The sequence below is a fragment of the Acomys russatus genome, chromosome 26 (assembly GCF_903995435.1).
Source record: "Acomys russatus chromosome 26, mAcoRus1.1, whole genome shotgun sequence".
Taxonomy (NCBI): Eukaryota; Metazoa; Chordata; class Mammalia; order Rodentia; family Muridae; genus Acomys; species Acomys russatus.
In genome coordinates, this window is record NC_067162.1 from 20,548,522 (window position 1) to 20,563,333 (window position 14,812).

General features: G+C 51.5%; 1 protein-coding gene across 1 annotated transcript in view; it reads left to right on the forward strand.

Moving 5' to 3' along the window:
- Nlrc5 (NLR family CARD domain containing 5) overlaps positions 1 to 14,812 on the forward strand; it is a 55,860-nt gene that overhangs the window by 10,337 nt on the left and 30,711 nt on the right. The window contains 13 exon segments of the mRNA XM_051168563.1: positions 103 to 162; positions 1,426 to 1,488; positions 1,912 to 1,995; positions 4,215 to 4,298; positions 5,186 to 5,275; positions 6,107 to 6,175; positions 7,031 to 7,099; positions 8,472 to 8,564; positions 8,919 to 9,002; positions 9,745 to 9,834; positions 10,538 to 10,582; positions 11,392 to 11,481; positions 12,928 to 13,011. Coding sequence (XP_051024520.1) covers positions 103 to 162; positions 1,426 to 1,488; positions 1,912 to 1,995; positions 4,215 to 4,298; positions 5,186 to 5,275; positions 6,107 to 6,175; positions 7,031 to 7,099; positions 8,472 to 8,564; positions 8,919 to 9,002; positions 9,745 to 9,834; positions 10,538 to 10,582; positions 11,392 to 11,481; positions 12,928 to 13,011 — 1,005 coding nt within the window.

Genomic DNA, 14,812 nt, shown 5'->3' on the forward strand with positions numbered 1-14,812 from the left:
AAATAATTGAGGCTAGAGGGGGTGGTGAGGCAGGCGGCAGCTGGTGAAAGTTGCTCTGACTTCCGGTTCCCAGATATCATGGCTTTGTGTCTGACCCTGTAGGGAGTTGGACCTCATCTTCTTCCTGTCCCCGGTCACAGAGACAACTACATGGCAATCAGGGTAAGTGGCTAGGGAGGTATGGCCCCAGCTAGTTCTGAGAAGGGATCTAGGCTGGGAAGGTGAGGATGAGAACCTAGCAAGAACTGGGGGGGGGGGGGGCAGGGGGCAGGAGATTATCAATCCCTCCTCAGGGCTGGCAAAGCATCCTCCCTTCCTCCCATATGTCTGGAGCACATGGACCACTGGCTAGAAAACCAACCCCAGGGTCTCAGAGTAAGCCAGGCTTATAGGGGGAGGGGGGAGGAATGTGAGGCTTCCATTCTCTGAAACTTAAAAGTCCTTCAAAATGAAGGAAAAGCAGAAGAGAGGGCGATCATGGCCCTCTACATCTTAGGTCTTCCTTGAGAATAGAAGGAGTGAATGCATCTAACATGCTTCAAACACTGACAAGCCACCCGCACTCAGATGCTAGCCATGCATGCTCTCCACTTGCCCCACTCCCTCGGGGTGGGTGGAGACAGAGGCTATTCTGTCACTGAGAAAACACTCCAACCATGTTTCCCACACCCCGCCATGGCTAAGTTCCAAAGCTGTAGGCTTTTCCGGCTCCCAGCTTCAGTCTCCCCGTCTGTGCCATGACCCAGTTGGGCCAATGTCACTTCCTCACTAGATTTCTAAAGCTCTGATGCCCAGTGTGATCATTACCAGTCACTGTGACTATTTAAATGAAGTAACTTTGAGTTCATCAGTTGCACTTACCACCCTTCCAGGGCTTGGCAGTAGCCACAGGTGGCTCCCATAGCAAATCACATGGTGGAAGAGCACTTCTATAATTGCAAAATATTCTGTTAGTTCCAATCTATAAGTTTATGGAAATTGGCTTATAGTATAGTCCAGCCTTCTCTACAGTCCCTGGCACTCTCCTCATCTTGTGGGAAAGTCTGGAAGGGCTGTAGCTCCCCATACCTGGACCTGTCTATGGTAGGCAGTGCATACTTCCTATCTTCTGAGCCAAGGGTCACATTAAAGGGATGCTGTACATTGGTGTCCTTAGGATGCTGAAACAGAGTGACTTGCCAGAAACTGCACAGCCACACGTGGGGGAGGCCGCATTTGAGCAAAGGCCCCCTTAGACCTCAAGCTGTTTGGTCCTGCAACTTTGCCTACTTGCATCCCGAGCACCTTCCAGCACTGTCTCTGGCACTAACACACCATGAGGAGTGAGGGCTTCAGGGTCATCAGCCCCTAGATGCCAACTGAAGAGGTCTAGTCCATCGGGTCTGGCTCTTGAACTCAGACTAGTGTTTGATCTGTTCTTTTCAGAGCATCAGACAAACAGGACAAAGATAGCCCGAGGAAAGGACAGAACCGAAGCCTGGAACTCAGGTACCTCAGCAGGGCACATCACCCCCAGAAAAGGATAACGGAGGGAGGGTCCTTTCTTAAGAGAGGGAGAGTAGTCAGGAAGAAATCCAGGGAAAGCAGATGGAGGGACAGAGAAAGGGCATGGATAAGCAACTGTGTCAACAAGAGCTCCAGGCGAATGGACCCATGATATATGTAGGACACTGTGCTCAGAGGTCTGTGTCTGATAACTCATGGGAAGCCTTTTAGGAGCCTCATGAATAGCACATATTACTCTACTTTAGTAGAAGAAGATAGCAAGTCGCAGACAGATTAAGTGCCTTGACTAGGATCACCCTACTACTTAGAGGTACACAGATCCCAGGTCTGTTCCCTCAGGACTCACCTGACTCAGAACCAGAAGAGCCATGATTTCCCCCCCGATAGCCTCCATTTCTATCCCAGGCTTCAGGAATGTCAGCTCAGGATCCATGATGCAGAAGCCCTCATGCAGCTATTCCAAAAAGGCCCCCGGCTGGAGGAAGTGGAGTATGTACCCTGGAAAGCGGGAAGCCCTGGGCAGGGGCGGCTAAGGGGGTGGGGGTGGGGGTGGGGGCAGGGCAGACAAGGCCTTCCCATCATGTGGGTGTCAGTTGTCTGACTCCTGAAGGATCTGGGGACATCCCCAACAGTCAGACCATCTGTCACCTGTCCTGTATCCGCCACTCAGCTAGAAGCGATTAGGCGCATGTTTCATCATCTCGTCTCTGTGATGGAACCACGTTTTTATAGAGAAGGAAATGAAGGCACAGAGGTAAATTTGCTCAAGAGCAAACAGGAAGGAAGAGTCTGGTGTTGAGGTTCCTATTGCCACCACTTCCATGGCCATTAGTACAGCCGCACTTGCCTGCATTTGGGATAAACCAGTCTTCACAGGCTAAAGAAGTCCCCACGATGCCTGGCTCTTGAGTAAGGCTTAAGAACTGGTCATTGCCTAGTGATAGGAAAGGAGTCTTGCCAAGATAGTCCCAGGAAGTCTTCCAAGGGCTGTGAAGACAGATGGTGGGGTGCTCCAGGTGGTGGTGGTACACACCTTTAATTCCAGAACTTGAAAGGCAGAGGCAAGTAGATCCATGAGTTCAAGGCCAGCCTGGGCTATGGAGTGAATTCCAGGACAGCCAGGGCTACACAGAGAAACTTTGTCTCTAAAAACCCAAAAAGAAAAAGAAAGAAAGAAAGGAAAGGAAAAAAGAAAGAAAAGAAAAGGTAGGGCATTGTGAAATATTTAGGAGTGAGTTGGCCTCACCTTAGGGTGTGGTGCGTAGGGTGAGGGCTGCCTAGGTGATCAAATATTGGTTCATTGCCTTATTTCATTGGAAGACTCGAGGACAGGATTAAAATGTATCAATTATGGGCCAGCAAGATGGCTCAGCAGGTAGATACACTTGCGGTCAAGCCTGGCCATCTGAGTTCAATCTCCAGGTCCCACATGGTAGAAAGGGTTAATCAACTCCTGCACATTGTTTGACCCCCCACGTGTACCACCCCTCTTTACAAAAAAAAAGTAAACTAAATGTAGAGATGGCTTAGTAGCTGATTACTTACTGTCCTTCCGGAGGACCTGATTTTATTGTGGTCTGTTGTAACTGCCTATAACCCCAGTTCTCAGGGATTCAGAGCATCTGAATCCACAGGGACCCACAGACATGGCAGACACTCACACAGACACACATACATATATACAACAGACATACTTTTACATAACAAAATCTTAAAAAATAAAAAAGAAAGCATGAGATATTTCTAACCCCCTTGCCACAACTGAGCCAGCTCCTCCCCAGCACCCTCCACTTGCAGAGCAACCCCACCTGCCTAGTTAGATGAAAAACCCCTCCCCTAGATTGCTGCTCTCTCCTATTGCTGGTGCAACTTATATCTCATGCCTGGCTCTCCTCCAATCTCTCCATCCACTTCCTTTATTAGAAACCCCCCCCCCCATCTTTCACCTGGTGACCACGTTAGCTTCTAGTTAACTGTTTTTCTAGCTCCCATCATTGCATTCTCTTACTGGCAGAATAGACTGCCTACACCCTTTACTCCCTCCCTCTGCTCAGGGTAAAGCCCAAGTCCTCAAACCCTATGGGATCCAGAAGCCTGCCCCAACCTCCCCAGCCCCTTGCACCCTGCTGCCCTCACTCAGTTTTCAATCTAAACATACTGACTTCCTCTGGATGCTGGGATGTGCTGTGCCACAAGGTCTTTAAAAATGCTATTCTTACAACTAGAGACAGTCTTCCCGAATCTCTCCTCGACCACTTACCTATGGAATTCCTGGGACTTCCAACAAGTAGTTAAACACAAACAAACAAACAAACAAACAAGAAAGCCAACCCGACCCTACATTGGGTCAGATATCCAGAAATTAGAGAGTTCATCAGAAGAAGCAATCATGCATGTGGCAGCATGCAGGAATGGTCACAGCTGGGATCCTCGAGGCTGACTGTCTGGGTTCAAATCCAAGCCCACCCTTGAGCAAGTCCCTTAAGGACTCTGTGCCTTGGTTTACTAGGCAGTAAGATGAGGACATACTAGCCACTGCTTGATAGATTGTGGGTATGAATTGTGCCACAAAGTGTAGAAGTACCAAGACCATTGCCTCCTGTGGAGCTGGCTGCCTATCCCCTCTAGCTCACTTGTGGGAATGATGCTCTGACTAAAGCCAGGGAGGGACCATGAGAGCATCTCCATAGTGCCTCTATCCATCTTAGTCTTTCAGGGAACCATCTGGAGGATGAAGGCTGTCGACTTGTGGCAGAGGCTGTTTCGCAGCTGCACATTGCCCGGAAACTGGAGTGAGTTGTGTACCCCCACTGCTGGGTAACAAGAGGAGCTGTGAAGCATCCCATCTGGTCCCTGCTACCCTCTGTTCTCCATGTCACAGCCAGTGACAGTAGCATTGATTTACCCTGCTCCCTCTCTATCCAGCTAAGTTGGGGCTGTTGATCTTGCCCCTGCCCTGAACCACTAGTAGCCTTGCCATCTAATCCTTGCACGTGGACAGTGTACCCATGACACATCTGGCTTATAAACCAGGTGGCCTTTTCTGACAGCCCCTTACGCTGTGCCGGAGCTGAGATGCCGGGCGTGGGTAGGCACTATGCTGCTGGGTCAAGGCATTAGGGGACAGAGTGGTATGTTTGGTTGAGGTGTAGCTGTAGTTTGTTGGAGTGGTGACCCAAGAAAGCAGGGTGTACATGGTGTGGAGCTGGGGCAGAGATGGTGTTTAGATGGGTTATATTGGGGTGTTAGGGTCCTATTTGAGCTGGGTAAAGAGTGGTGAGGTTAGGGAAAGTGGGCTTCAGCTTTAACTGTGTCGCTCCATAACTTTGAAACTCTGGGAGAGTGGGCCTCAGTTTCTCCATTTGTAAAATGGAGTTAAATGAGACCATGTGCGTCTAACACCCTTGGTACAGAGCTTACTGTGACAGCCCTTCCTCTTTATAGATCACAAAACTGAATCTCAGAGAGAGGAGAACCCAGAGGCAGTGCTTATCGGTTAAGCCAGAGAATTTGATTTTTTTTTTTTTTTCTGTGTATGTTTGGTGGCATACATCCCTTAGCTCATATAACTAAAACTTGAGCTACCCTGTTTGGGTCCCCATGACAGCTAACAATTTTCAAGCCTTGAGAAAGGGGCAGGAGCCACCTGTGTGCTGATGCCGCCTCCTTCTCTCCACAGCCTCAGTGACAATGGTCTCTCTAAGACTGGGGTGTCCTGTGTGTTGAGAGCCGGGAGCACAAGTGGGACCCTGGAAGAGCTGCACATCAGGTGGGAACCCCAACAGAGTACCGTCACTACCCTTTAGCCCTGAGCCCCTAGTTCCGGGTCCTCTCATGGTATGTTTTGAAGCTCCTCATATTATTTCTGGCCTCATGACCTAGAGACACTCCCCCCACCCAGAAGATGCTTCTGGGGGGCCTACCCAGCTGGCACGGCAGTGCAGCCACTGCCAGAGCTGATGGAACCAGCTGGGGGTGGCAGTAACAGAAACAGCAGGGAACTCTCGAGCTCCTTTGAATCTCCAGTGACTGAGGGTCCTGCGCCTTTCAGCTTCCTTTAGTCCCCTTCCCAGCTGCTCCTGAGAACCGTCTCCAAGTGACCTGTGACCTCCCGTCCCCCTGGTCCAACCTCACTTCTATCTCTATCAGTATTGGGAGCTTGAGGACACGTGTAAATGAATGTCAGTGCTCTGCTGAAAAGCCTAGTTCTTGGTTCTCAGCTGCGTGGAAGGTGTTTCACACACCCTTCAAAGGGCTCGAGGGAAACCAGATTCTCTCACAAGGTGGGTTGGTGTCTCCCTTCACTGTGATCATTGAGATGTGCTGCCTGTGATGGGAGGCAGCAGCCATGGCCCAAAGCGCAGCAAGCCACCGAGGAAATCCCCACCCCCAACTCTGCCCAGGGAAGGCAGAGAGGGGATGCTATAGGCTGAAGCACAAACCAGAAGAGGAAGAATAGGAAGTCTTGGTAGCAGGAAGACTTCATACCTCAAAGTCTCAGAGGACATCATAGGATGAGGCTCAGCGTGGGCAGGTGGTCCACCAGGTCTGGGTTAGACAGGGCGGTAACCTCCTTCCCTTCCCCCTGTCTTGTCCATAGCCTGCTGAGCAACACTGTAGTACTCACATTTGCCCAGGAGCCAAGGGAGCAGAAGGGGCACTGCAAGAGGTAAGGACACAGTATTTACAGACCTCTCTGGGATGGGGCCACACTCTCCCTGGCCCAGGGACACCTTGACAAGAACTCACAAAGCATGGCCACAGAAGTATCCCAGATGGTAGAATGTTTGTGTAAGAGCACATGGAACCCCGGGCTTAGCTCCCAGCACTGCACAGATCAGACACGGTGGCCCCTATGGTACATGTGAGCCTGTCTGAAAAACTGAAAAGGAATTCACCAGGGGTCAGGCAGTGAGCAGGCTTGGCGGGAGGCATAGGTCCGATGAAGAACGAGCAGAGGGCAGACTACTGGGAGCCTGTGATGTAGGATCCGGATGGTATGCCAGGCCAGGCCAGGCTGGGATAGGTAGACAGTTACCCATGGGAAACTTGGGGGTTTAGCCTAACTGTTGGGAGTAGCCTGTCCTGGAGCTCTGATATAGACGGGACTCCAATCTTCCTTTGGCACAAGGACCATTCGTTCAGAAGGGTGTGTGCGGCCCTCCTTCAGGTGACTTCCAGCACATGGCCAGAGGCTTAGCTCTGTGCCTTGTGCGCCAACCCACAAGCTATTACACAGGGTCTGAGCTCTGTAGCTTGCTAGGAGGACAGCTGCTACTTCTACCATCCCTGATGATAATGACAATGGTATTAATGGTGACGGCAACCATTGAGCATTTACCCTGTGTGCAGCTAGCTGAGGCTAGACTGAGACAACTGACACGTGCCAAATTAGTCCCAGAGAGAGGCCAGTCCCTGGTCACATACCAAGCTAATGTCCCACTGACCCAGAGATTGAAAGGTGGACAGTGAGTTTGAAGATGGCAAGATGTATTCAGCGTGGCCTTGCTATGTGTTCCTCCAGGGGAGCACCACTTACCAGCTTTGTGTCTCCGGCGGCCTCTGAGTTATCCCAGAGCTCTCGAAGGATCAGGTATATGGCAGCCTCCCTTCCTTGGCCCCAAGCCTCAAGCCTGATTCATAGGCACTCCCTGAAGGACACCACAAGGAGTTATACTGTGGCAAGGAGTTATGGCCTGGCAACTTCTTACCCCACCCCCTCAGCCACCGCCCCCTGTCTAGGCAGCCCCATCCCGTAGCTCCCTGCACTCTGAGCTGGAGAGACTCTGAATGGAGAAAAGAGAAGACATGAGCCGCAGATCTCTAATTCTGGGCCTCTAATTCTGCTCCTGAGAACTGTCTCCAAGTAACTTGTGACCTCCCATCTTACTGGTCCAACCTTACTTCTATCTCTACCAGTACAGGGAGCTTGAGGACACGTGTGAATGAATGTCTGGGCTTGCCTCAGCCCTGCATCTTCCCATCACCACCATCTTCCTTGTGCTTCTCTGTCTGCCTGTCTTCCTGTCTGCCTGCCTGCCTGTCTTCCTGCCTGTCTGCCTGTCTTCCTGCCTGCCTGCCTGCCTGCCTGACTGCCTGTCTGCCTGTCTTCCTGCCTGTCTGCCTGCCTGCCTGCCTGCCTGTCTTCCTGCCTGCCTGCCTGCCTGCCTGTCTTCCTGCCTGCCTGCCTGTCTGCCTGTCTTCCTGCCTGTCTGCCTGTCTGCCTGACTGCCTGTCTGCTTGTCTTCCTGCCTGTCTGCCTGCCTGCCTGTCTGCCTGTCTACCTGTCTTCCTGCCCGCCTGTCTGCCTGTCTACCTGTCTTCCTGCCTGCCTGCCTGTCTGCCTGTCTGTCTGCCTGTCTGCCTGCCTGCCTGCCTATCTGCCTGTCTACCTGTCTTCCTGCCTGCCTGCCTGTCTGCCTATCTGTCTGCCTGTCTGCCTGCCTGCCTGCCTGTCTGCCAGCCTGCCTGTCTGCCTCTCTGCCTCTGCCTGTCTTCCTGTCTTCCTGTCTGTCTGCCTGTCTGCTTGCCTATCTCATGCAGGGTTTGTTTCTTCCTCCATGACTCTTAGTCTTATCTCTCCTCTGTCTTTTTGCTTTTTGTCTCTGCCTGGCTTTGCCATTGTCATTCTCTATCTGTGCCTCTCTGTGTCTACTTCTGTTTCTTTCTGTGTCTCCTTCTCTCTGCATATGTCCATCTCTCTATCCTTGTTGCTATCTCTACCTGTCTCTGTCTCTATCGCTTTCTCCACTCATCTCTGCCTCTCTTTCCCTCTTGTGCCCTCCACTCTATTTTAGGCATGCCGTGAGTCAGTCCTCCTGGGTATCTCCACTCTGTCATGTACCTGGATCCCTCCCTTCTGCTCGCTGGCCTTTCTGCCTGACTCTGAGGCTTGCGGGCAGTTTACCTCAGGGTGTGGCAGAGTCTGGTGGACACTGCAGAGCTGTGGGTCTTGTCCCTTGCAGGCTGACACACTGTGGCTTTCTGGCCAAAGACATAGAGAGGCTCTGTGTGGCGCTGAGAGACAGCTGCCAGGCCCACCACCTGGACCATCTTGAGTGAGTATCTGCATGCAGGAAGGCAAGGGAGGGTACTTGGTGATAGAAGAGTCTGAGCCTCAGCTTTCTTTCTCCACTGACATCAGAGACCGTGCAGTGGCCTGGCGGTGGGGGGAAGTGACTTTCTTTCCAAATATACATCCCACTCTGGTACCCTTTGCACCCATCCCTGGCTCCCAGAACACCCCAAACCTTGGAAAGAATCCTGGGGGTGTGATGTGCCCAGCATGTGAAGTACAGAGACGTGGTCTGGTGCTTAGATTGGGTCCCTGTGCCAAGAACAGCTGGTGACCACACTGCTACCAAAACAGAGCCTACCTCACCCTCCACTAACCTTTTCTCCCTCTTTTCCAGCCTATCAGACAATTCACTGGGGGACAAAGGAGTGGCCCTACTAGCCCAACAGCTCTCAGGACTGGGTCCCCTGAAGACCCTGAAGTAAGCAACTAATACACACACACACACACACACAGAGGCCTCTGGGTAACTGTCAGTTGTAAAGATGTAACCAGAAAGTGCATAGGAACCCTTTTCCCACAGCAGCACACAGGCCAGTGTTCAACAAGGGTGTAACTGGCACACTCTGCTCACCCTAGCTTGACTATGCTTTGCTCAAGCAGTCCCTGTGTCCTCCATGGAGAGAATACCTTGTTTCTGCTTCAGTATTGGAGCCCCCTCCCATTTTTAATTTATCCAACCCTTTCTTTCTTTCTTTCTTTTGATTTATTTATTATGTATACAATGTTCTGCCTGCATGTACATCTGAGGGCCGGAAGAGGGCACCAGACCCCATTATAGATGATTATAAGCCACCATGTGGTTTCCGGGAATTGAACTCAGGACCTCTGGATGAGCAGTCATTGCTCTCAACCTCTGAGCCATCTCTCCAGCCCCTCACCACTTCTTTATTGGGTGGTGAAGTAGAGCTCAGGGGGCACTCTGGGTCCTGGTCTTAGCTCTGTCACCAACACAGCTTGTCACCTTGAGCAAGTCCCTGCCTGTCTAGCTCATCACCTCAGCTGTGCAGTGGAGTTGGAAGGTTTCTCACTAGTCACCTGGGCCTCACCGGGGACTGTCATCTGCTGTCAGAGATAGTCCCATCCAGGGCCCTGTGCTCTGACATACAGAGGCATGTCTGAGTCCTTGGTGGCTTCACCATTGTCACCTGTGTGATCTCCAGCCTTAGCAGGAATGGCTTGTCCCTGGATGCTGTGATTGGCTTGATCCGCTGGATGTCTTCCCTACAGTGGCTATTCCACTTAGATGTCAGGTGAGTGGCTGCCCTGTACCCCCCCATACATTCCTGCTGAGGCCCCTCTTTTACAGGTCATCTTGGGGTCACAGAGTCAAGTGAACGTGTGCTAGGAGTTCATGGAAGGAACAAACGAATAAGTGAGTGAGTGAGTGAGTGAGTGAGTGAGTGAGTGAGTGAGTGAAAATTGTGACACCCATGGTCCCAGAAACAATCAAATTTCTCTAAGTTCTCCTTGGGACAAAAGTCTTTCCGCTTTCCCTTACTCTCCAGATCATCGTCTGTAGATACTCCTAAGCAAGCTAGGAGCTAGCTGCCTGGTGGCCTTTGGGGCTCAGGAACTGGCCTAACTGTGGCATCTCTAGAGCTGCCCTGAATCCCTCCGTGCTGAAAGCCTGTACTTTTAGGAGCACCCTGAGACCTTCCCTGAGAACTCAAAGAATAGGGTATGGTGGCTCTTGGACAAAATCGGTCCTTTATTGGATCTTCAAGTCCTTGTTTAGAGCTCCGAAGCCTGCCTCCTCTCCCAGTTCACCACAAGAGGGCGCTGAAATAACGGGCCAAGAGCCCTGCAAGATCCTTGAACAGCCATAGCTGCCGCCGACGTTTGAGCCCTTGTTATCATTTTACTTGGGTGGCAGGCCCACCTCCTGGTCTCTAAGCCCTTCTGGGGAGGGGACCCTTGGTCTCTTCTAAACAGCTGCCTCCTCTTTACTTTTAGGCTTGAGAGTGACTACATTCTCTTTCAAGGAGCTAGGACTAGCAGGTGAGGAGCGGAGATCTGGGCGGTCGAGCTTGCCTGTGGCTTTGAATCCTGCATCCTGTGGCGTCCCAACAACACCCTGACACACAACCCGTGCCCAAGAATAACCTCCAGGTCTGGGGTGGTCTCTAGGGCAGCCACAGTATCTAATCTGTAAATCCTCCCCCTCCCCTTCCTCCAAGCCAGGCCAACTCCTTAGCATAAACCAATTTCGTACTCCACAGGTACTCCCAGCTGCCCCCTGGTGGCGATAGGCATCATGGCCTTGAACCCTGGAGGCTGTCCTTATAGCTGAGTTTGAGGAGCCAGCTGGGCTTCGACCGCATCACACCTAACAGGCAATCTAAAGCCAGGCTAGCCCCAGGCTAGATGCACCTCCCCACCTCACCCCCTCCCCGACACACACACACACACACACACACACACACACACACACACACACACACACACACACACACACACACACACACACACACAAGAGCTTTGTGGGATCCGAGGGCAAAAGAATTAAGAAACAGGGAGGCAGATGTATAGTCCCGTCAAATTGGTGGACAGACGAGGCACTGCATTCTGTCTCCACTCGCCTGGTTGGGGGCTGCCCTGCACAGGCGTGAACTGCTGACTTTCTTGGCCCCAGCTTTCCTTTTATGGATCTTAGTTTCCCCACCTGAGCAAGGAGATCCTGGCTGGGATCAAATCTCCAGGATCCTCTCCAGCTCTCTCTGCAGGTGTGGAAGCCCTGAGGGTGTGGCTCAAACTCAACTTTTGTTATGCTTCCCCTCCCCCACCCCCCCACCCCCCCCCCCACCAAGGGATGCACTAGCAGGTGGCCAAGGACCAGAGTTCCCAGCTGGAGCCCAGTTACCAGAGTTCAACCAGCGCCACACTTCCAGGACCTTCTGGTACTGTTCCCCACTTTTGTTTAGAGGTTAGGGAATGGGCCGAGCCAGGGCACCGGGGCTATATATTAAGGTAGAGGGAAGAGAGTTTGAGAGATGGGAAAAGAAAAGGCACACTACAGAGGCCAGTGTGAGGGACTGTGGTGCTGCTAGGGTCCTTTAAGTCACCTCAGTCAGGGCAAGGCCTGACACTCTCCTCGGAGTAGATGTCATAAATCTGAAACACACTGGAAGTCCAGCTGTCCCCTTCCCTGGATTGCTGTCTGCTTTTGAGACTTTTATTTCTAGGCTGGGCAGTGGTGGTGCACGCCTTTAATCCCAGCACTCAGGAGGCAGAGGCAGTCAGATTACTGTGAGTTCGAGGCCAGCCTGGTCTACAAAGGGAGTCCAGGACAGCCAAGGCTACACAGAGAAACCCTGTCTAAAAAAAAAAAAAAAGAAGAAGAAGAAGAAGAGAGAGAGACTTTTATTTCTAGAAGGCGGGGGGGGGGGGGGGGGGGTGTCTCCCAACTGTGCCACAAAGGGCTATAAGGCCATTCTGAGCCATAGCACTCTCCCCTAAGAGAAGAGATGCTGCAGGCAGTAGAGACAACATGACCAAGGCCAGGATGAGAGCGTGTCCGGAAGCATGGCAGTGTAGCTGGTGCACATCACAGGAGGGCTCGGGGACCACTGAGGGTTCTAAGCAGTGGAGAGGCCCATCAGATTTGCAGTGTTGAAAGTTGAGACATGGACTGGAGAAATGACTCGGCAGCTGAGAGCACTCGCTGCTCTTGCAGAGGACCTGGGTTCGGTTTCCCATCCTCACATGGCAGCTCACAACCATCCATAACTCCAGTTCCAGGGGCTCTGACACCCTCTTCCATGGGCCTCCATGGGCGTCAGGCATGCACTTCGTGCACATAAATGCATACAGGCAAAGCGAGCTTTAAAAATTAAAAAGATGAAGCAGGGCATGGTGGCGCACGCCTTTAATCCCAGTACTTGGGAGGCAGAAGCAAGCGGATCGCTGTGAGTTCGAGACCAGCCTAGTCTACAAAGTGAGTCCAGGACAGCCAGGGCTACACAGAGAAACTATGTCTCAAAATAAATAAATAAATAAATAAATAAATAAATAAATAAATAAATAAAATGATGAAATACTTGGAGGGTGATGAAGGATTGTGGGAGCAAGAGTGGAAGCCAGAGGGTAGTAGGTGATCCAGATGAGTGAAGAAGGTGCCTGGGCTCAGGCAGAGGCAGTGGATGGCGAGGCCTTGTGCCACATGGAGCAGCTTTAATATAGATATCATAATGGTGGGCACGGGAGCGCTTGGAGAGGGAAGTGTGCCCTGCAGGGTATAGGGAAGAAGCTGTGGCCAGCAGTTCTGGGAAGGAGGAGGGTATCCTAGGACACCAGGGGCCCTGGGTCCGTTCTGACTCTCCACCCTGTCCCCTGCCCCTTCTCAGCCTTCAGGAGTGTCAGCTGGAGCCTCTGAACCTTGCCTGCCTCTGTGCCACACTGGAGAAATGCCCAGGGCCTCTGGAGGTCGAGTAAGTGATGAGACACACCACTGAGGGCACAGTGTAGGTTGCTGTGCAGAAACCTGTGAGAGGACTTGCAAGGGAAACTTGACAAGTCTTTCCTGGCCTTTCACCAGATCCATCAGCCATACTCTGGGACTTACAAGACCCCTTGGTCAGCCATCTCCCTGGAGCCCTAGCCTCAAGTACCGGGCCACACAGGGTCCTGTCCCAGAGATGCACACAAGTGTCTCCCCCTTCCTGCCTCTATGGCTTAGCTCATCACCTTTGAACCCCTTGTCCGTGGACTACCTCACCCACTTCAGAAGAACTATATACTCTGTGACTGTAAATCAGGGGTTAGCTCAGCTGCGTGGAAGCTCACTCTGGATTTGAAGTCCCTGGGCCTCAGCTTCCACTTCTGTGAACGAACAGTGAGCCTTTCCTTGAAAGTCTGTGTTGTGACAACCTCTTAAAAACTGCAGGCTGAAAGCTGGGCCTGGTGGTGCACGCCTTTAATCCCAGCACCGGGAAGCAGAGACAGGTGGATCCCTGTGAGTTCAAGGTCAGCCTGGTCTACAAAGGGAGTCTAGGACAGCCAGGGCTACACAGAGAAACTCTTGTCTCGAAAAACATAAACAAACAAACAAACAAACAAAAAACAACAAAAACAAAAACCAAAAACAAACTGCAGGCTGAGCTCCCTCGTTAAACAAACCCTTCCTCCCACTGAATCATGGTGTCATTTGTCACAGCCCTGTCCGATTCTTGCTCATTGTATGGTATGCTCTGGTTTGTTTGTTTGTTTGTTTTTTCCTTTCTGGTTGTGTAGTTTTTATCCGGGATGCTTGGGACCAGATGGGCTCTGAATTTTCTTATTTTGGCATGTCTGCACATGCAGAAGGAGACATCTTGGAAAAGGGGATCAGGCCCAGACACAAAATTCATTAGTTGCACGTAAGCCCTGTGCCCATAACCTGAAAGCGATATCTATACCAGGCTTGCACTTGGGGACTGGGACCTGGCAGCACTGGAGTTTTCCACTTGCAGTATAATGTCAGTGCTCAACCGATTTCGGATTTTGCATTTGAGATTTTGGGATTTTCGGATTAGTGCTTCCTCGGCCTTAGTCTGCATTCTTAGACCAGGTGCAGCCTGTAGCACCTACTTAAGCACCTACTTTGCACCTGCTTTCCCAGGTTGCAGCGGACTCCTGCTCTGACTTCCGGCTCCGTCGCAAATCATTTCTAGTCCTTTGGACAAGCTAATCCATGTAGACCCCCAGTGTGCGTTTCCTGTGTACTTCTCCTTACCAAACACACCCAGAGTCAGGGATTCCCATTGTTTGACAAGGTCAGATCTGGCCGTGAGGGATCTTCCTGCATCTAACTACCGTTCAGTGACAGTGACAGGTGGGATTTCCAGAGGCTCAAATGGTGCTAGTCCAATTCATTAAAAACCTTTTATTACATTTTATTCATTTGTTGTTTGGGAAGGGGAGGGAGTGTGTGAATACATATGCACAGCGTGAGTTTGGAGGTCAGAGGGGTTTCACAAGTCACAGTCACTTCCCTGGAACTGAATTCAGGGTGTTGGGCTTGGTGGCAAATGCCTTTACCTTCTGAGCCATCTCACAAGTCCTCAGTTTCTCTCTCTCTCTCTCACCTCCCTCTCTGTTTTTTGAGACAGGGTTTCTCTGTGTAGCCTTGGCTCTCCTAGACTCGCTTTGTAGACTAGGGTGGCCTCGAACCCACAGAGATATACCTGCCTTTACCTCCTGAGTGCTGGGACTACATGCGTGCACCAACATGCCTGGCTCAACTCATTTTTA